This window comes from Pseudorasbora parva, chromosome 10 (genome assembly GCF_024679245.1).
Source record: "Pseudorasbora parva isolate DD20220531a chromosome 10, ASM2467924v1, whole genome shotgun sequence".
Classification (NCBI taxonomy): Eukaryota; Metazoa; Chordata; class Actinopteri; order Cypriniformes; family Gobionidae; genus Pseudorasbora; species Pseudorasbora parva.
The window spans coordinates 28,223,470-28,245,901 of NC_090181.1; the positions used below are offsets into that span (position 1 = coordinate 28,223,470).

Consider the following 22,432-nt stretch of genomic DNA (forward strand, 5'->3'; position numbering starts at 1 on the left):
CATGGACTCAGGTGGGCTCTTGTTCAGAAAAGTAACATGCGTATAGTTCCATAAAACACAAAAGTGGTGATGGTGTTTACCTCAGATATGAGCGAGAGCGAGCTGGCAGTGTATTCGCGCATTGCGCATGCAATCTCCTCAGAGTCTCTTTACAAGCATGCTAGAAAAAGCCCTCTTCATCCAATATATTGACCCTCGTTCTCTTTTCTATCATACCCGGTGGATGTTTGTGATTATGTAAGATGCACCAGGCTTCAACAGAATCAAGTTGACCAGCGCTGCGGGGGAAACCGAGAACTATCGCGTTGGACTGCAGCAAACGTGCTCAGTGTACATGTGCTCAACGTCACTTGTTTCAGAATAGTAACGTTAATGTTAGCCCTCTTCTTTCCCCATTTCTGCCGCTAAAATTAATTTGCGTTAATGTGTTAATTTTGACAATTCTTAAATATATACATATATGTGTTATATATACACCATCACCATGATTATACACAGTACACACATATATTTAATTTGTAAACACAATTTTTTTTATATTTTGGATGTGATTAATCGTGATTAATCGATTTTTCAGCACTAAAGTATATTTAAAAAATATGTTTTATGTTTAATAAAAGTATATAATTTATAATTAATTATACTTAAATTTTAAAATTCCGGGCAGTACTGCATTCAATTCCATTCTTTGCCTGTAAACGAACAGCTAAAGCTTGAGTTTTCCCATTTTTGTTCTCATGAACTGCTTGTTTCATCATAGTGCTCTGTCTTAAAATGATCTCAAAATGATCTAATAATGCTGCATACTGGTACATAACAAAATCATATCCATAAGGCATTATATGTTTCTTCTTCAGTGCTGTAAATACAAAAGCACTTGCACAGATATTTATTCAGCTTTGATTTATAGATGCCTCACAGTGATAGAAAAGTGCACCTGTCTGTTTCAGCAATGTTACTCGTGGCCAGCGGGCATCAAATCTATATTATATTAAAGCAATTCACTAGACCAGTGTTTCCCACCACTTCTCTGCAGGAATTACCCCAAAACCAATCATCAACTTATGCATCCATCAGTGTCTGCGGAAAATGCAATGTAATATTCATGTGTTTCCTCTCCATTGGCTTTTTCTATTTAAGTTATATGCTTTTAGTAATGCCAATCTGAATTAAAGGAAGAAAAAAATACTTCCTTCTAGTAGTTAAGAGAACATATTGATTGGTTCTGTGCTAAATGGATGTCTGGTGATTAAATGATCAAATTTGCTGAATAAGTATAGGGATTGAAAGAGTCAAAGCGCTTTGTCTAGAGATAATTTTAGATAACTACAGCTGAATGTTCTGAGGGAAAAAGTCATGTTTACAGCATGCTGTGAAACTGCTCAACTTTCCTTTCTTTTTCATTTCTGAGGTAATGCATGTGATTTGAGTCCTGCTGCGATTTTAAGACCTGTGGGGGGGAAAGTGTTCTGGAAACTACATTTCCCACAATCCACAGTTGGAGACATCAGTCTAAGAACAACCTAACAATTACTAGTAGCCATGCATCAGTCAGGTTAAAATGACCTACTCATGTTATCAACTCAAATGTACCAACAATTAGGCTAAAAGTAGAAAACCTCAGTTTTCCTGTCTAGATGTCGAGTCTCACCTTGAGTGGACTTCTCAATACTTTGATGGCTGGGTTGAGGCAAAGAAAAAAGTTGTTGCAGATAAACCCGAAGAGTACTTTCTGATATTTGATGCTTGAAGTCCAGAGGCTTCACTTCTCGGGCTTCGATTCTCTAGGATTTTATTCAGCTTTTTCTTTTTGTAGAGAAAAAGTCATGTTTTTCTCTCTATCTCTATCTCTCTCTCTCTAGCTGGAAGCCTGGATGGCTGATAATCAAGAAATAGTGTGGACCTGCTATCATTGATTTTGAGGGAGTCGCTCTAAAGGTGTTGCGAAATGTATGATCTAGGATAGTGCAAGTGAAGACCTACAAATCCGCCTTTTAAAGTTATTGTGTCAAAGTCAAAGAGAAGAGAGATGAAAGCAGTTAAAGATTGTAGAGCAGTCTAACTGTGAAGCACCTTGGCGAATTCAAACCAGTGACAGCTGAGTTAAGCGGCTTGATGTTGTCAAGCGGGAATTCGATTGGCTTTACCCACATGCATAAATGTGTTAATGAGGAGAAGTAATGACATTTCACATTTACATTTATGCATTTTCCAGATGCCTTTATCCCATGCTACTTACAGGAAATTATACATTTGTATCAGTTCATACATCTGCTTGGAATCAAACTCATGGCCTTGGGGTTGCTAGCACCATTATTTAAATGTTAATTTAACTACCTTTTTACAATATTTTTTACACTTTTCCCATTAAAGGGTTAGTTCACTCAAAAATGAAAATGATTTCATTGATTACTGACTCTCATACTTTTTCAAACCCGTAAGAATTTCAAAATTGATGGAATCTAAAGGCATCTTTACACAGCAAACGCGGCACAGAAACCGATTCTGAAGCGGCATAAAATCCCAAAAATGTGCATTTACACAGACCGTTTAATCCTTCTCTGAAGCGGCATAAATGCATTTACACAGGAATTAAAATCGCGGGTAACAATGCGTTGAACATTATTTAAAACTACAGTTTTAACAAAGTGTTATAAATTAATTTAAAACAAATAATGAAATGTATAAAAATAGACCTAAAATAAAAATACGGAATTTTAAATAGTTTTGTTCTGCCTGCTATAAAGCGCTTTTGATGTTTGGCATAATTCTGTCGGTCTACTGTAATTCTGCAAATCTTCTATTGTAGGCTACGGTATAGTTATTTTATATTTCTTAATAAAATTGTGCCTGATTGACAATGCTATAAAGAAAGTATAGCCTACATTGTTACGGGTGGTCCAAAGTTTTTTTTCAAAGAAACAGAAAGTCACTAGAGCATTCACAACATGTAGGCTAGGCTACAGAGGCGTCGCATCCGCATCCTCTTTTCTCGGTGAGAGGTTTCAATACCCGCTCTTTTTCTGCAGTTTTTCCGCAGTTTTGCACAAACACCATAGCCTGCAGTTGCTCCTCCGTTTCTCTGGCCGCTCTTTGTCTGCGCTCACAGCGGCTGCTTCCCCTCCCCACGTAATAGATATTTTTTATAGCTTAATGCTCTTTAAATATGTTGTTGCATTGTGAAAAGTTTCGGTGGACGGACCTGTCCGCGGTCGTTCTCCGTGGTTCTTAATAGTTTTCTTTAACCCTTTGTCCAACGAAATTAAGCGCCGGCGCATTTCGTTCCTTTATGACAGCGGGAACTCACTCTGTAATTTTTTGCCATAGGCTATGATACAGATAGCCTAGGTGATATACATAATTATAAACTATACATTTTCTACTTTTATGTCACAATAACAACAAAGGCCGTGGATTCTGGGAATATTGTTTATGCACTTCAAAATTTCCAAACGCTGTCTTAATTCATTTTTTTATTATTAGGCTAATAAAAATGGTTCAAAAGCATCTCTAAATTCAGTAAATATTTCCAAAAAACGAATTTTCGAGCCAAAATAACGAAATGGTAAAAACTACCACCATGCAAATTAAATTTAGCCCTTCTAAATAAATATGCACATAGCCTAATAATAATGATAATTAAAAAATACACAACTTTAAATAAACTCAAATATTCTACAATGTTGGTTATAGACAAATTACAATACCATAATGATTGAGCTAGGCTATAGCCTATTTAAATTTGTTAGGCTGCACTATGCCTAAGGGAAAAATCCAAACTTCAATCTATTTTAACAACATGTATGGACAGTAGGACAATATATCAGAAAATATAAAATCTAATATAAATTATCGTTCTCTCCAAGAGATTATAATACTGGGTTGGACAGTGACGCCGACTGGGTTAAGCATTTGCCGTTTCTGAGGGGAAATGTTGCAGTGCGTTGATCTTGCCTGTCTTTTCAAAGGAAGATTACAAACAGCGAACACTACAGTGGTTAGCTTGACGATGTGAGTACAGAAACCTTTTACTTTAATTCCTAGATGGTTTGTCTCCTTGCTGCTTCTTGATTCTTGCGCCTAGTGAGCTGGCTGACAGGCGGTTGTCATGACAATGATGTAGTTTAAGGCGGCACAGGTTCGCGTTCATTTACACTGAATCAAAACCGCTTCTATGTCGCCTTTGATACTAGGGGCCGAGGTGGGTCAGACCCGGCATATTTTAAGTCTGCTTTAATGCGGCATCGCGTCTTTACACAGAATTTTGAGCAGACACAGACCCGCGTTAGACCCGCCTTAACTCGGCTGTGTAAAGATGCCTTAAGAGTTTTCTGAACCATCCATAGGCAGCAACATCAGTGCAACTATCAAGACCCAGAAAGGAGGATAACATAGTCCATGTGACTACAGTGGTTCAAACTTAAAGCTACACTGTGTAACTTTTTTAGTTTATTCTTAGCTAAAATCACTTAGTTCTTTCAAAAATATATGTGCTCATTAATGTATATTTATGTTTTTCAAGTTATAAAGTATTCTCGTAAGTTTATAATATGCCATTGAAAATACATACGGGTGAGGGGTTCGAATGCTGGTCGCCATGTTGCCCCTCCATCTTGAAAGTACATTAGCCAAAGAGGGACATATCCATAAATTCGCCTTTCGCGTTTTAACACTCGATGGCACCGTGTCGAATGTGAAGTGGGGGATTGCCATGTTAATCTTGGACTAAATCGGCCACCGTAGGAGTTAAAATGAAATCAGAATTGAGAGGAACAGAAACTATTATTCACTGCATGGTCATATACCTTTACACCGCTAGACGGGGGAAAATATCACATGTGTAACTTTAATGTTAAAAAGCGACAATAATATTTTTGTGTTCAAAAACAGAAAAAAAAAGAAACTTTATTCAACAATTTCTTCTCTTCTGTGTCAGTCTCCTTTGCTGTTGATGTAGTAAATACAGTGAAGAGCCTCCGGGTTCTACGGTTTATCCGGGTTTAATGATGCCTTTACTGGGCTTTGAAATTTGCAATTGCTTTACTGCAGGGGCGTAGCCATCTTTTCAGAAGTGAGGGGGACAGAAATGTCGTAATAGCCTACCATTATTTTTTTGGACCAATATAATTTATCGCATCTCTTGCTTTTAATTGGGCAAGATATCAAATACACTGCTGAACAATAACCAATAATTAATATCTAAAATATTATTCTCCTATTTTTTATGCCAATTTTATGATTGGTTTATATACAAACACTTCTGCATTAAGACTCCACAGATTTTATGCAATGTAAAAAAATATGTATTCTGATGTAAACCATGCTGTTCTCTATGTGAATATATAGTAAAGTGTGATTTATTCCTGTGATCAAAGCTGAATTTATCCTCATTACTCAAGTCTTCAATGTTACATGATCATTCACTAATCATTCTCATATGAGGATCTGATGATCAACACACATTTATGATTATTATCAGTTGTGCTGCTCATGGTGATGCTTAATTTTTGTGGAAACCATCTAAACATTTGTGGTCAAATTAAAAAAAGAGAGAGAAATTAATACTTTTATTGATCAGACATGCATTAAATTGATCACAAGTGATATTTTTTAAAATTACAAATTAGATAATAATTTATTTAATAAATGCAAATAAATGCTGTCCATTGAACTTTCTGTTCATTAAAGCATCCTGAAAAATAACATGCAGGCTATTATGGTTTCCACAACATTTTTAAGCAGCACAACTGTTTTCAACACAGATAATAATCAAAATTGTTTCTTGATTATGAAATCCTCATCTGAGAGTGATTAGTGAAGGATCATGTGACACTGAAGACTGGAGTAATGATGATAAATTCAGCTTTGATCACAGGAATAAATTACTATATATTCACATAGGAAAAAAGCTGTTTTAATTTGTAATAATATTTCAAAATATTACTGTTTTAACCATTTTTGATTACATAAATGCAGCCTTGGTGAGCAGAAGAAGATAATAAACATTAAAAGCTGCATTATTCATGATAGCCTACTTTATTGTCAATAAATAGCCTACATTGAGATGACTTAAAAAACACACATAAAGCATATATTGTCGCAATCGTCTGATTGTCGTCGTCACGTTTCATCACTCATAACGATTGTTTTCCTTCAGCTCAGCTGCAGCGTGACAGGGTATTACTTCTACTTTCTGTGAGAGAGCGCCCTCCTCATATTAAGATTCGGAAAAAATGACAGATCATGCATAGATTATTTTTTGTCTCTGAATTTAAATCTTGATGTATTCACATTGGTTTCTATGTAAATACACTTGCACCTCAAGAAACGCGCTATCAACCGAGATTAGAGAAGGCTGTCGTTAGCGTCCCTGTTAACTTGTCCGCCCCCGCACAGGGTAACGCCGGTTCGAATCCCGCTCGGAGTGGGTCGACCAGGATTGGTGAGACCCAGTAAAAGTGCGGGGGACGAAAATACATTTTATTAAAAGTGAGGGGGACACGTCCCCCGCGTCCCCCGCGTAATCTACGCCCATGCTTTACTGCCTATGATGGTTCAGAAACCTGTCGGATTCGTGTTCCAAAGATGAACAAAGGTCTTACAGAACATGATTGGGTGTATGTAATAACACAACTGTTTTCTCTCTTTTTGGTTTTGGTTGAACTAACCCTTTAAACCCTACTTTTTAACATTTGCAAATGTCTGGATGTTGGTTTGATTTTGAAGCATTTTTAAGTCTTCTCCACTTCATTGTTGCTCCTTTAAACTTGACTGATTTGTAAATGAATTCTTAAGTCATAAAAGTGACATTAAAAACATTGCATCAGCTCCACTTTTAATGAGATAGAAACTTTGTGTGATTTGTGATTTCCAGCTGTTTGTTTGGATTACACTGCAATGCTTTTTAGGCTTGTTGAATGGAGAAAGCCGTCCATCTTATCAAAGTGTTAATGAGTGTTTGCTAATCTTTTTTGTAAAGCGCTTGGAATCATTTTAATTACTTTAGCGTGTAGTCCAAATAGTGTATGCAAATATGCATACGGAGTAGTTCTGCCTACCTGGTGTACTCCATTCATTGTTTTATCATAGAAATGTTCAGCTTCATTTGCAATTCTCAAAACTGAGTGCATTTTTATGCATTTTAATGTACCTAATCCTATCGCAATAATTATCAGTTCTGGTTAGAGAGACAGGTGGTGTCAGACAAATCTGTTTTCAGCCTGGCGTAGTCTTCTGTTTCTGTCACCGACCAAATCATTGCATCCATAATTTAGAAACACTACATCACTTTGAGTAGTTCTTATCCCTAATGACCGCTTTGTTTGCAGACAAGCCAATGAAGAATGACAGTCCTAAATGGCTTCACATGATGGCAATTGATATTTAAAGTCCAGCAGAACAAATTATGGCACAGCGCCAGCCTCGCTTTCAGTGAGAAGCTGCTCAGAGATAATACAACCAGGGTGTTGCTATGAGGAGATCTAAGAAAAGCATCACATATGGTTAGAACCACATTCTAGACTTTCGGTACAAATGCACACCTCTTTTTTTAAGTCACTATATGAGTGGGAAAGGTGTTGTGTAGAAAATCTAAAACTGGATCCATCCAGATGATATGAACTAGTTTGTGCAGAAATAGCCTACGTTCATGTTTTACAGAGTGCATCTCATCACTTATTGTTTCTCACATATGTGCATATGCGAAGTAAATAACCGATGTTAAACTTTCAGCATAAAAGTGACAACTTTAGTAGCAGAGCAGAGAAGTTTAGTTAACATGAAAAACCTTTTAGGAGTTTTTTTCTTTTAGACATTCATTCTTTATTCAGCAAGGATGGAAGTGACAGTTACAAATGCTTTCTATTGAAATAAATTATGTTATTTTGAATATTATATTCATTTAAAGAATCCTTGACAAATATGGGTCAGAATTTTTTTTATTGTTGTTGTTGAATAAGTTAATACTTTTATTCAGCAAGGATGCATTAATCAAAAGTTACAGTAAAGACATTTTTTTTTTAAATATTCAAATGCTTTTCTTTTACAATTTTTATTCATCTTATTTATTTATTCATTCATTCATCATTTTACTTTTATTCTTAGATTCCTGAAAACTTCCTTTTTAGTCAAAGAAAAGCTTTAGACACCAGGCCAAGAAAACGATTGTGAGCTTTATCCTTATTTTATCGCGTGACAAAACACACCTCTAAAGAACGTGTTATTCAGTAGCCCCGTCCACCGACTCATGGAGCTGAACGAATCACTAGCCAGCAGCAATAAACATGTGAAAGAAGAAAGCAGGATATTTTGGAAGAACACAGTCACGGCATAAGCTTCCTTCGGATCATAATATTAGGAATGTGTGATACTTCATTTATTTTTAATGAAGTTCCAGCTCACGTGGGGAAGAAGGTTTGTGTGTTTGCTTTATTTCACTGCGGAATCGTTTGTAAACAAGTCTCAAGTGCTGGATTTCCAGACACAATTTTGTGCCTTCTATATTGGATCTGACAAGAATGGTGCACCAAAATTATGTGAGTAAAACATCTTTTTTATATGTAGGCCTAATAGTAGTCCCGGGGCTTTGTGTTTTCTAGACGGGCTACCAAAACGTACGCCCGTCGGCAGAAATTCTTTCTTGATCTGGGCGCCAACACGTGTGTGTGTGTGTGTGTTCGCGCTTATATCGACCGACTGTGCGGGCCATTTGATATAGAAATAATATTCCAATCAATCGAGGGTGGATGAGAAATAAATCATTGTGTTTGCTTGATAAAGACGTTTACGAACCTTGTGGTCGAGAGAATCATTGCCGTTTCCGCTTGAATAATCTCTCCCTAATGTGAACTGAACTGACATAACATAGATATGACAGAGGAGCTTAAGCTCATTAAATATGCAAATCTCACCCAATCCTAGCCGTGAGCATTTACTTCCAAGTCTCCAGTGCGGCACCCCCATCAAAACCCAGCGTTCAGAAGACAGCCTCAAAACCAGTGTAGAAAATAGCCTATTACTTATTAGTTATGATGTTTTTGAATGTAAAAACTACACAAACGCCATTAGTTGACCTCAGACAAGAGTATAAAAATAGAAAAAAAAGCCAGTTCATGACACCTTTAAAAATAAATGTTTCTTCAGTACTAAATCAACATATTAACATTACGGATGCCACAATTCTCAATATAATATTCCGTTCGGTACGGCGTTCACGGTTCAATACACACTTGTGAATTGCGTTTTTTTATTTTGCATTTAATTATTTCTTTTTCACTCGGTTTGAAATATTTCTCTGTTTTTTTCGGCTCTGTATGAGTGTGTATGTGAGTCTACACGCTGATATGAGCAAATATCCAATCATATGCACTAAAGTTAGGGGGTGACATGCTGGTGTCAGAGAGTTATACTGACGGAACACTATAGTTATCCACAATCACCAAAGTTCAATATTTGTATTTGTCTTAAAGCCTGATAACAAAAACTATTAGGACATAATTATTTAAACAAAATACTTTTAAATATGAAGTGTCACACATGGAATTCTGGCAATGTCAGTTAACAGTTTTTTACTGTGAATTATAATTTGATGTGTCTTTTTACATTTAAAACTGTACATTTAACAAATGACATGAAATGTGCAGTTGGATCTTTTACAGTTTTCCCCTGTATATAGTAGGGCATACCTACCCTACTATCAATCAGGGGAATTATCAATCAGTTAGCAGCTTTTTTTGGGTACAATTTTACAGTATTTTACAAATAAAATTACACGCAGAAAACCATTGCAGGCTGCAGATCTGGAATATAAATTATAGGGTGTTTTCAGGGGAATTTCATTCAAAACACACACATCTATTAAATACAAATATTCTTTCAAAGGCAAAAAATATTATAATCTACATATTTGGTCCTGATAATAGCACTGAAATGCAAATAAACATTTAATGTGTTTCCCTCTCTCTTAGCTTCATTAATTTGTGCCATTTGCGATGGTTTTATTTTCAGGTTCATAATGAATTGGTTTCCTTAAAATGCTCCCTCATCATGACATCATGGAAACTACACACACAAACTTCAAAAGAATTAAGTCACAAATTGTGATCGCTGCATGCACATCGCTCTGATCGAATCTGATAAGATTTATGTTTGTTGGATGAGGCACAGCATCCGTTCAAAAATGACAGATGTCTTTTGTGAGTGAAACATGTCAGATCAAACTTTGTGTTGTTCCACATGACGACTTGCAGAATGTGGCAGCTGCAGTAACCATGGAAACAACTGCTTTGGGGTGACGGGGTTAGAGAGAGGCAAGGAGCATATCTTTTGTCTTTTCCAAGTCTGCTTTGAAAAATTAAGGGTCTCTGAAACAACCGAACTAAGCTTTATGTTCTAAACATCCTTAAAAAGTGGGATTTCTTTCAGCCTACCATTTGGGCTCCGAGCCCTGAACCCTTGATCACATGTCACCTATTCATGTAGGGTGAGAACAAGTGCCAGAAGAGAAGCAGGTCAAACATACATAAAATACATGCAGCAAGTCAAGATATACTCTTTTGACGCGCCTCCCTCTCACCATCTCTTGAGAACCTCTTTAGATGCATCTCTTGAGATGTCACAATGCCACTATTGTGTGCTGTTTTTTCAGTGGTATTTGTACAGTAAGTATTTTTTCCCATTCAGAAAAAAAAAACATTCAATAAAGAGTTTTAAACCAGTGAACCTATCTAAACAGCTCTGACTGCCAGTAAATAGGTACACTATACCATTCAAACGACTCTTATGTGTAATGTGTGTAGTCTGTTTTGGTTTATTCACTGTTTCCTGTGCTCATTTTGCCGTTGTTTCTAGTCATCGTTAGTTTCCTTGGATGTTAATTAATTTACACATAATCTGTTTTCTGTCAGTTAAAGGGATACTTCACAGTGTTTTCATATTAAACTATGTTATTCCCTTAACTAAAACGAGTTGATAAATTCGCCTGAAAAATCCTCCCTCACATCTCCCCCTCCCTCTCTCATTTCTGTCAATATGGGGGAGGGGGAGATGTGAGGGAAGATGTTTCAGCCGGGACTTTTTACTGCGCAGAGTCGAAGTACTCTCAGAAGTGCTATTCCGCCATACATTATAGTTCTCCTTTTTAATCCGCTTAGAAAAGTGTCACGTTTTGTTTAATGTCACCATACTTGATGGTTCAACTATTCATGTAACTGTATTTAAATAGGGAAACGTGGAAGTGTTTGGTCGCTTCTAGCTGGATCTCTGTTTGGTACCATAGTGAATAAACTGGGATTAGTGGGCTAAGCTAAATGCTATCAGATCGTCACCGCGCGTCTGAGCGATTAAGTGCACGGACTGAGACGAGAGAGGTATGTATCAACTCGTTTTAGTTAAGGGAATAACATAGTTTAATATGAAAAATCCGTGAAGTATCCCTTTAATCAGCGAAAGGCCCCATGTAGTCTTTGATCACCAATATGACATATTTAAACATATTTAAATTTAGATATTTAGATATGCTAATTAGCCCCACTTCCACTCACTCACATATCCACTCGGTCAACTTTACGGTTGTAAATGCTGCAAAATGGTATCGCGCTTTACAATTAAATAATATGATACACTATCAATCAGTTAATAATGTGTTGCTAATAATACACAAACCATGTTCCTGATCGCCATAACAGTCTGCCTTCTAAAAAGAATCATCCTTAGAAACGATTTGAATATCATAGAACGTCATTGGAGGAAGGCATATAGTTCATCGTATCATAATATACATAATATACATCATTTACCCACCATATTGTTAAAAATACCCAATTTTTCATACATAAAAATACCAGAATAATCTGGCTTCTCTTCAGACTCCCCAGCTTCTTAGCATAGTTAGTGTTATGCTAAAACCGGCCCGCATGTTGATGCGATTGGATACAAGGTAGTTTGTGATGTCAGAAACACCAGCGATTTCAAACCGCGTTTTTGAGACTGAGTATTGGAATTGAACATTGACAGTTTCAAAACAAAGATTTGAACGGTTATGAATCAAAGTATCGATTCATAATTCAGATTGGCAATGTCATGTGATTTCAGCAGTTTGGCAGTTTGACACGTGATCCGAATCATGAATCGATACGCTGATTCATAACCGTTCAAATCTTTGTTTTGAAAATGGCCCATCACTATATAATCGTATTTAGGGGGGGGTTTTGCGCACCAAAAACTATTCTCGTAACTTCATAATATTATTGTAGAACCATAATATTATATGGTTATAATATTATAATACTTTAAATGTAGTGAGATGGGCTTTGTAATGACGTCTTTAGTGCCTTTTATGGGTCTTGAGAGAGGAAATTACATTGGTGTTAAGGCGGGCGTACCCTGTGCAAATTCGGACACTGGGGAGCTCATGAGATATTGCAGACGCTACGAGTCAGTTAATTTGATAATCGCATCAAATCAGCTGGTACACGACACGACTGCACTTGCACGACGAGCCAGCGGCAATCACACAAGCTTACGTGTTAAACACAGAGACTGGAGCTTTCAATGTTGCTGATAGCTTCAGATACACAAAATAAAGAAAAAATATGTGTGCAAATGATTTGTTGAAAAGCAGAGAACTGTAGCCATTCCTTTAAACAGAAACAACCAGAGGGAGAGAGACTGCGGGCATGAGAGAGAAAGAGTGTGTGTGTGTGTACACTGTATGTTTGCAGCCACTGAGCTATAGCCTAATTATACTCATAGATCGAGCCTATGTGACGTGGTTGTGCATGATTTGGCAATAGCGGACAGCCATACGCTGGTGAAAATAGGGCCGACTCCCCAAATTTTTTAAACATTATTAAAAGTGATCGTAAGGTCGAGAGGTGCTCTTAACGTGCTCGGCTCGTTTCACATTTCCTCTCACATGCTGCCAGCCACGACCATACGAGCATCCGCGATGTTCATGCAATTCCTCCCGAGAGAAAAAAATTGTCTGCAAGTTCGTATGACAGCAAAAAACACACCGTGTACGCCCGCCTTTAATGAAGGCCTTACTGAGCCATCGGACTTCGACAAAAAGATTTTTGTGTTCTGACGATGAACAGAGGTCTTATGGGTGTCGAACGACATTAGGGTAAGTAATTAATGACAGAATTTAAATTTTTGGGTGAACTAACCCTTTACTGAGAAACGGCCACAGTCACTAGTTTCATTCCTAAATGAATCGGTTGAATGAACGATTCATTGACTCACTCAAAGACTGTCACTTGTTTTGACAGCCATTTGGCAGTTATTGCCGTTTAGATGTAACTTGCAAAAATCCCCACCACTAATGCACAGAGATGTAAGTCTGTATTGACAGGTTTATATGTCCAATTGATGGCCTTTTTACTTCCAGGACTAGACTGTTTCACTTAGTTCTGCTCCTTGTCTTGTGAAAAAAATTCTAGTTCATGGTTTTCCCATCAGATTAAGCTCTAAGCTAAATGCCCATCCTTGCATCTCATTAGCATATATTTCTTTTCAATTTCTATTCGAATTAGTGGCTCGGAAGTATGAGTTGTGTTTTTTTAACGAGATGTAGCCCACATAATCGGATTGCCCCCTCCGGGTAATGGTGATCTAATTACCAATAATGTGTAACGAACCATCAGAGTGTAGATGATTTTGTGACTGCTTGACTTTCTCCTTCAGTTTTCCAGTTTCACTGGAGAGAAAATGCAGTGGCGCGTGCCATTTCGGCACATTTTGCGCCACACTTTGCCCTGAAATAAGCTCGTTCTCGTTCTGTTGACAAAGCAAATTAGAAAATTGTGGGGGGGAAAAAAGCATCCCTCGTTCTCTCAGCTTTGCTTTGGTCTGCAGAACGGAATAACATCTAGTGGATGTCGGCTCAAGGTGGAGTAGCCTGTGATGTCGCAGAAGGCTATTTAGATAACATTTTGACTCATCAGCATCAGACTCAGATGAAACACAAATGTCTTTGTCTTTTGACCTCTCTGAGGATGTGGCTGCTCATATTCTGCTCACATGACAGATCATACTCAATGTGATAAGCAGCTGCCTTATTTTAATTTTTATTTTTTTAGGATCTGCAACAATAGTTATGTGGCATCTGATCCTTTTGACTTCGTATAGCGTGTTTTATATGTCCTGTATATTAATATTTATACTCTCAAGGTCTATGTGCATAACAGAAAGATGAAAAATCCTAGTAGACGGTGCTGTAAAGTGTTTTGCATTGTAGTCTTTGGTTTGTTACCTGTAGACCATAAATCATGTCTCACATTCATGTACGTTTTCTTTTTCGTTTTAAAAAGGAATAAAACAGAGCAGTGCTGCCCTTGAAACACTATTCCTTTACCTACATTACAATAGGAATATTGAAGGCCGTTCAATCTGAAGCTCGCTTTGTTTTTGTTTCGTTTTTTTTTTTTTTTTTCAATCGTGTATTTCTACTTCTGGAAGAAACTTTGACTCGGTTTACTGTCAGCAAAGTTATTTCATATAAGCTCTGCGCCCATGTTGTTTTCCGTTTGCTGTATAAGAGTGTCGATGAAGCAAGTTCTGGGTAGATTAAGTATTGTCTGGCAGCTGTCTGTGTTTTGTGGACCCGATAGCCTTGGCAGGCAAATCAGCAGCTAGCAGTGAATTAAAGAGCGCTTTCTGCCTCATCAACATATTTGATATCTCTATAAACTACTCTGGAAACACAGCAGCTCTTCAACACAGATGTCCCACGGACACCAGGCTCCTTCGGGATTTCGCCTATATTAGCAAACCTAATTGAAAGACTGCAGGAAATTGACAATCTTATGCCGGTAGTTTAAGTAGCAATGAGCGACTTAAGGGACTAATTGTATTCAGTATTTTGGGGTTCAGTTGATCCTGGACTGGGTGATTGTTCTGCTGTTTAAATGGATAGTTCAGAGTTTTTAAACCCTGCTTCTGGGGACCCAGTGCCCTGCAGAGTTTAATTCCACACCTAATCAAGCTCTTCAGGATCGCTTGAAAACACAGGCAGGTATTCCGAAGCAGGTTGTAGATAAACTTTGCAGGACAGTGGGTCCCCAGGAGTAGGGTTAAAGACTTCTGGGATAGTTCACCCAGAAATGAAAATTACCCTATGATTTACTCACCCTTAAGCCATCCTAGGTGTATATGAAATTTTTCTTTCAGACGAATACAATTAGAGCTTTATGTCCTCGCTCTTCCAACCTTTATAATGGCAGTGAATGGCAAAATATCTAGCCTCCGGTAGACAGCCTGCCATATTCAACTTAACTGGTACGACAATGATGTTGGATGTAGTGTAAGCATTTTGAACTGTGAGAGGCTTTACACTTTCTTCATAAGTTACAGTATATACATGCTCTGAAAAAAAGGAAAACACACATTGTCCCATTTACTTAATCTTATTGCTTGCGATCTACGCAACAAAATTGTGTTTCTCTTCCAAACGTGATTTATTTTCTTTCTATTAATGTAATTCTCTAAAATGAGCAATTTACTAGACATTACATTATTTGGGGTGAATGTGAACCAATTAAGTACTAGAACATGATTTTTGCTGAAAATGTAGTTCCCAGCATGCTTTGCTTTGGACTTGACGAGAAGAGTAAAAGTGTTATTTTGTGTGTTTTTTTTGGGCACAGTTAGATAAGGGGGAGACTTTATATTGTTTAATAGTGTTTAATGTTTAATTATGTTGGAATAATTAGAACCATTTAAATTTTACTAGGTTAACATAGTGGAGAAGAGCGGAGCGATTGCTTGGACTGTGGACTGAGACAGCACATGTCATGAAAGAGCATTTCAGAGCACTTGACATGTTCATTATGGGCTATTGCTGACTAATAGATTGAAAGCTAGTTAGTACAGTCTAATAAATCAGTCAAGTGACCACAAAAATATGCAAAATAATAATCAAGCTCCTGTGCATACCACATTTTGAGACTACACTCAATTGGGTTACTTACAAATTACTTCATTCCATTATGTTGAAGTTAAGTGAACAATTATGTTTGTTTAACTTGTGGAACCGATGTACTTGATTAAATCATGCAAATCCAACACACTTTTTTTTTTTTCACTGTGCGGCGGTCTGCCGGAAGCTAGATATTGTACTTTATAATGTGTCAAAAAAAAATATATTCCCTTTAGAAGGCCTTTATTTAACCCCCCGGATGGATGGATGCACTTTTTTTGGTCTTCAAATTTAGTGCTGTCAATCAATGGTTTTATAAAGCTTGGAAGAGCCAGGACAATTTTTGACTATCCCTTTAAAGGCATTTTTCATCTTGCGCTTATAAGTACGTTTTGGGTCTGTTTATTAAGGCACCCCTGAGTGTCAAGCTGCTGAAACGTTTTCCTCCATGCTGGTCTAATTAGCGCGATAAACAAAACATCATAAACATGATGCTTCACTTTCTCAGTGATCTGAAATGAAAGCGTCTTTATTATACTATAAATGCTCTGATAATGCAGCAAAGACCATTCGTTTCTCAATTACCATTATGTATTGTGCTTTGAAACATATGTAGTGTCGCAAATTCATGTTCATTCTGTTTACTGCGACTTGCTAATTTTCCATTAAATGCATCCCTTAGCTATAGAGTTTTAAGTCATTTTGCGCTTGCTAAACAACACGCCGTGAGAAACAGATTAAACCGAAAGTAATGAAGTTGTTCCGAAAAAAGATCCCACACTATTTAGCAGCAGTCTTGAAAATATCGACTCTCATATTGATGAAACAATCAGCTACGAAAAATTGTCACTTCCATTTTCTCTTTACTACCAATTGAGGAGCATCTCGCCTTATCAGCTCTTCACAGACGGGCACTTACAGGGAGAGAAGGTTCATCTTTTAAGCACTTATCAATTTTGTCCAGGTGATACAGTGGGGCAAACCTCTTTACTTCTCACATAGCAGAGGAGAGCAAGAACAGCACAATTGATGAGTGTAATGATTGGAGTTTGCATTCTAGAGCAGGACTCTGTCTGGCTATCGGAGGAGCGTGTCGCAGAATACAAATAAGGCCACACTTGCTTTGTTCCTACCGCTGTTTATTCATTACTTGCAATTTTTTGTTGTTTACTTTGTTCCTGAAAGGCATATTAGAACGGCGCATTATAATATTTTGATGGAGGTTAACAGCAAAACAAATGAAGTGGCCCATGGAATAAAAGCAGGATTCAATTATGAAAGGATTTGGATTGGGGTTTTTAGCAGTAGAGATTGTAGCCATTTAAATAATGCCCGACTTCAATGGACTGTTATCCAACATGTTAGAGACAACATCTAAAATGAAGAGTAATTAATAATTTTGGTCCTTGTATGGTTTCAAACTTCTAATATAAAGATTTAATTTAAGCCTCAGTTGTTTGAAAGGACCAGGCTTTCTTTCTATGTCATTTTTTGTCTAGTCTTTTCTGCTTCCAAAATCATTAAGTGTCCCATTGTTTCAAACTCATTCAGTTTTTTTTTGTTTTTGTTTTGCATGTCCTATTCCACTTTAAAAGAAACAATAAGCGTTTGGATGTGCCAATCATTGTGTTTGCAGAACAGTTTTTGCAGCAAACTTTTGAATAATGTCCTAAAAGCATCATCCAAAATGATTAAGCAACATTCAGCCAAGTATTCAATATTCTATATATTCTATTGAAATAAACATGTCTATGATGTCTGGGAATCATATCAAAGAAAGTCGTCTTGGAATTATTGTACAATGATTGAATTATTTTGTTAATTATTTAAAAAATGGTTTATTACTTGGAGATGCTACTCTGCATTTTTTTTGTCATTAAATATTTTTCTTTTCTTTTTTTAATAAAAAGATAACATTTCCCCTTTTCATGATCTTGGACATGATCATTTGTCATTGACCCTCAATAGATACATAAATCACACAGAGCTTATTCTCTATTTGAAGACTCTTCCTGTATGCGGTGCTGACACAACGTTCAATATAGTGTGTGCGTGACAGACTATTTCCTTTCATGTATCACTTGCTGAAAAACCAAGAGTTTATTCGTCCTTTTACCCTCCTGGATACGAAAGTGTTGCAGTATTGGAATTGGAACGGCGAAGGGGGATGAGATGGATGTAAAGAAAGAGTGAGCGAGCGAGAGAGACGCTTCTAAACTCTTTGATGCTAAATGTAAAAGAGTGTTTCTGTGATCAAACAAGTAATACAGCAGCATGAGGCTTTCACAAGCTAAAAGTGGCAGTACGGTTAGATGTTTCATAGCACTGTGTGTATGTATGTTGTGTAAGTCTGTGGAAACAGATTTAGCAAATTGCTCTTTATGTGTTTTGACTCATTTTCGTCTCATTAATATTTTACAAGAGTGCAGAGATATGTTTTCTGAAGCTTTCCATGCAGGAAGAAAGGCAGGGTTACAGTAACATACTATCCTCCTTCCTCTAAAGATGGTCTCAAAGGACTTGAAGTATCATTGAACACAAACACTTCATTAAAACGCTACCACTCACTGACAAGCTTATGAATATCTATCCATTAAATACATAAATAAACAAACGTTATAATATAGCATAAGCTACAAGAGTCCGTATGATTTTACTATGGTTGAGCCATGGCACAAAGTGGAGCCTATAATGGGGAAAAAAAAAGTATTCATATGTAATAGTAATTCTTATAAATGACAATTTGTTAAGATTAAAAACAGCAAGATAAAGTTCAACAGAATGGAGCGCTAATTATTGATCTTGGGAGGCATTTTACTATATGCCACTCATGATTTGAGACGCTGAACACTTATTAATTATATATAGCTCTGGAAAAAGTTAAGAGACTAATGTAAAATTAGCATATGTTTCAGTAAAAATATTAGATTTATTCTACAAGCTACTGAGAACGTTAACACTCTACAATAATGTTTAATTCATTAACATTAGTTATTGTATCAACTAAAATGTATTATTATTTCAGACTAATACAGTCTGAGTTTTATTCAAATATGTCCATTAACAAAGAGCAAAATATTTGTGACACTGGACAAAGCTAGTCATAAGGGAACATTTTTTAAAAATTGAGATTTTCCATTGATGTATGGTTTGTTAGGATAGGACACTAATCTGAAATGAATATCTGTAAAAAAATAAAAAAATAAAAACTTTAAAGTTGTCCAAATGAAGTCCTTAGCAATGCATATTAATAATACATTTTTAATGTATTATTAATAGGCATTAATAATAATGCATTTTGTAATAATGCAATAATGTAATAATAATACATTTTTGACATATATTACCAAAAAAAATTCTTGGAATCAATGCAATGTATTGTTGGCTATTGCCATAAATATACCTATGCGACTTATGACTGTTTTTTGTGGTCCATAGTCACATTTGTTGTAACTCTTTGTTAATGTTAGTTAATAAAAATACAGTCCTTCATTGTTTGTTCATGTCAGTTCACAGTGCATTAACTTATACTAGCAAACACAACCTTTGATTTGAATAATGTATTAATAAATGTTGAAATTAACATTAATTTAGATGAATAAATGCTTTAGACATATTGTTATTTTAACTCATGTTACCTAATGTAACATATGATAACATGCTAAATAATGAAACTTTATTTTAAAGTGTTACCCTGACAACATGTCTTCCTAATATTAAATACAAATATTAGCGTTTGGAGTATTTATTTGCAGAAAATGACAACTGGCCAAAAGAACAAAAATAGATGCCCTCCAATAATGCAAAGAAAACAAGTATATATTTATTTTTAAACAACACAATATTAATGTTAATATGTAAACATTTTTGTGAAAAGTGTAATTTTTGGGGATTCTTTGATGAATAGAAAGTTCATAAGACCTGCATTTATTTTAAATATATAATTTTGTAATAACTACATTCTGTACTGTATATGCTGTATATATTGATAACCCCAATAGTGTATATCTCCAAGACACCAAATGTAAAATCAACAAAATATGAGACATAGGGTAGGATGAACATAGCATTCCAGTCTTTGGGAAAGTCTTCCAAATGAACTTGAGAAGACTGGCCCAGATTTCGCTCATAGAGATCTTGCCGTGATAAATGCACTGTGCGGTGATAAACATCTCCCTTGATACAATTTATCATCTGTCGTCATTTTCCACGCTGCAAGAGATAAGCACAACACCAGATTCGGTTTAACATAACCATAAAATATATCCATGCAACCCAGAGGGCTCTGGAGGGGGTAGAGAATAGAGAGAGTGTGTTCCGGAGGATGAAACGGTTGAATAGAAAGAAACGCAAAAAAAAAAAAAAAATGCTGATTTAGCCGGTTAAGACCAGACCAGCTCAAACCAGAAAACCGGCTTAGGCTTGTTTAAGATGTGTGTTTTTTGTGTGTGTATTTTTTATTTTTTTTGTCAGAACACATTCATGACACTGACGATGAGTGAAACATTTCCTCAAATGTAAAAAAAAAAAAATTGCCCCGCCGATGCTCATTGAGGCTGTACTAATTAATTTATAGTGTGAATCTTTGCGGCTACATTTGCACACAGCCTCTTGGATCCATGAGGGCAAACACTGCACACCTTCCTGTTTCATTAATCATTCTTATCTCTTTCTCTGTTTTAGCTAATGCTATTGATTTAGTCCACTTTCACTGCATTATGTAAATCAATGAGGCTGATTCTTCACCTCCAAAGATGGGGGTGGGGGGGTTGTACTAATGGCTGATGAATACTTTTCATCAAGCGGACAAGTTTATCAGGGGTCACTAATGCTAATAGATTTTTCAGGATCCTAGAACAAAAGAAAGAGGTGACAGATTTCAAGGGCATCTCTGTCATTAAAAATGAGTCAAAACAGAATAAAATGCATCTCTTCACTGTGTATATTAAAAAAGAACCTGAGAAATGTACAATAAAAAATGACAATGTGGTTGTCAGAACTGTACCATAAAAATATTTTAACAACATTTAAAACTTTAAAGTATAGTTAGGCGGGAAAAAAATCATATAATTACCTCCTTCCCCGCCAGCGTTTAAAAAAAAAAAAGTTGCCAGCCACATTTAAAAAAAAAATTTAATAGCCCATAGAATATTTTGTTTTATGAATATCTGAGCAAGCAATATATCAAAAGAAAGAGCTGACCCTCTTCTTTTAAAAATAAAAAATGTTTTATTCTAGCTTCATGCATTCTTTTTTTTAAATCAACACTTGAATATGGTTAAGTTGCATAAAAAAGCAACATTTTTTGAACAAAAAGCTGATTTTTGTGATAGACTGTATCCAGATCAGATTCAGAGCGATGATCAAACACAGATGGAGAAGATCGAGTCCATCAACACTCCTAATGTTCACAGTCCTGTAGCTCGTCCTGGGTCCACAATTCATTCACTAACATTAGATAGTTTTTATTCATATACTGTTTAATGATGATGATCTCATTATTTTTTATATGCATATGATTACATGCGATCGCTTGTTTTACTGCGTCTTACACGCGTGTGTTTTGATCAGGAGATTCAGTACTCATTCAGAAGATGTGTACTAGCGCCCCCTAGCGCCCAACAGTGAAAACACAGAAAATTCTGTGTTTGGCGGGGAAAGTTAATTAACAGAAGAAAAAAAACATTAATATACCAAATTACTAAAAAAAAAAAAATTATATCCTAAAACCTTTCATCTTTATATTATACTGACAACCACCTGGTTGTAAATAGAGATCCACATGATGACAAAAGTAACTTTTCCTTAAGCTAATATTAATATGCTAATATTATAGGTGCACAGTGTCATACACAAATACAAAACGCCATCATGGCAACACAAAACACATAATATGTAACATAAAACCAACTGACATGAAGAAAATTACACTAAACAACAACAAATTTCAGCTGTCATACAGAATTCTGAGAATATTAATTTACATATTTTCACTTCCAAAAACTGTATTACATGAAATATCCCTTTAGATCTATTTCACATGTAGAGTAAGGGGATTCAATGTATAAAAATTAAAACCTTTATCGTAGTAGCATTTTTAGTCTTTTAATTGCTGTTAAAATTACAACAACAACAAAAAAAATAATAATAATAATAATTGTACAGTATATCTTTAGCCAAATACAGGAATACGGTGAATATCAATGTCAAAAAAGCTCAGTTGACCTGAATTCATTCCATGTATTTGTTGTTAATATATTATATGTTGTGGACAAAACTAATATTTGCTCATCATTTACAGGAGCAAGGCAAAATTGGAGTCACATTCAACATCGGAACGGTTGACATCGTCGTTCAGGAGAGCAGCACCGCTGTAAATGACGGCAAGTACCATGTAGTGCGCTTCACCAGAAATGGGGGCAATGCTACACTTCAGGTGGACAACTGGGCCATCAATGAGCACTTCCCCTCAGGTAAGACCTCTCACCGACCACTTCAACCTTTGGCTTATGACGT

General features: G+C 36.2%; 1 protein-coding gene across 30 annotated transcripts in view; it reads left to right on the top strand.

Annotated features, from left to right (window-relative positions):
- The window catches only part of nrxn3a (neurexin 3a), a 383,052-nt gene that overhangs the window by 299,756 nt on the left and 60,864 nt on the right, over nt 1-22,432 (top strand). For all 30 annotated transcript variants that reach the window (XR_010908079.1, XR_010908081.1, XR_010908080.1 and 27 more), the window contains one exon: nt 22,218-22,389. Coding sequence is in view for 26 of the 30 variants with exons in the window: in XM_067455718.1 (XP_067311819.1) it covers nt 22,218-22,389 (172 nt within the window). In the remaining 4 variants the exon portion in view is untranslated. The remainder of the gene's footprint in view (nt 1-22,217; nt 22,390-22,432) is intronic.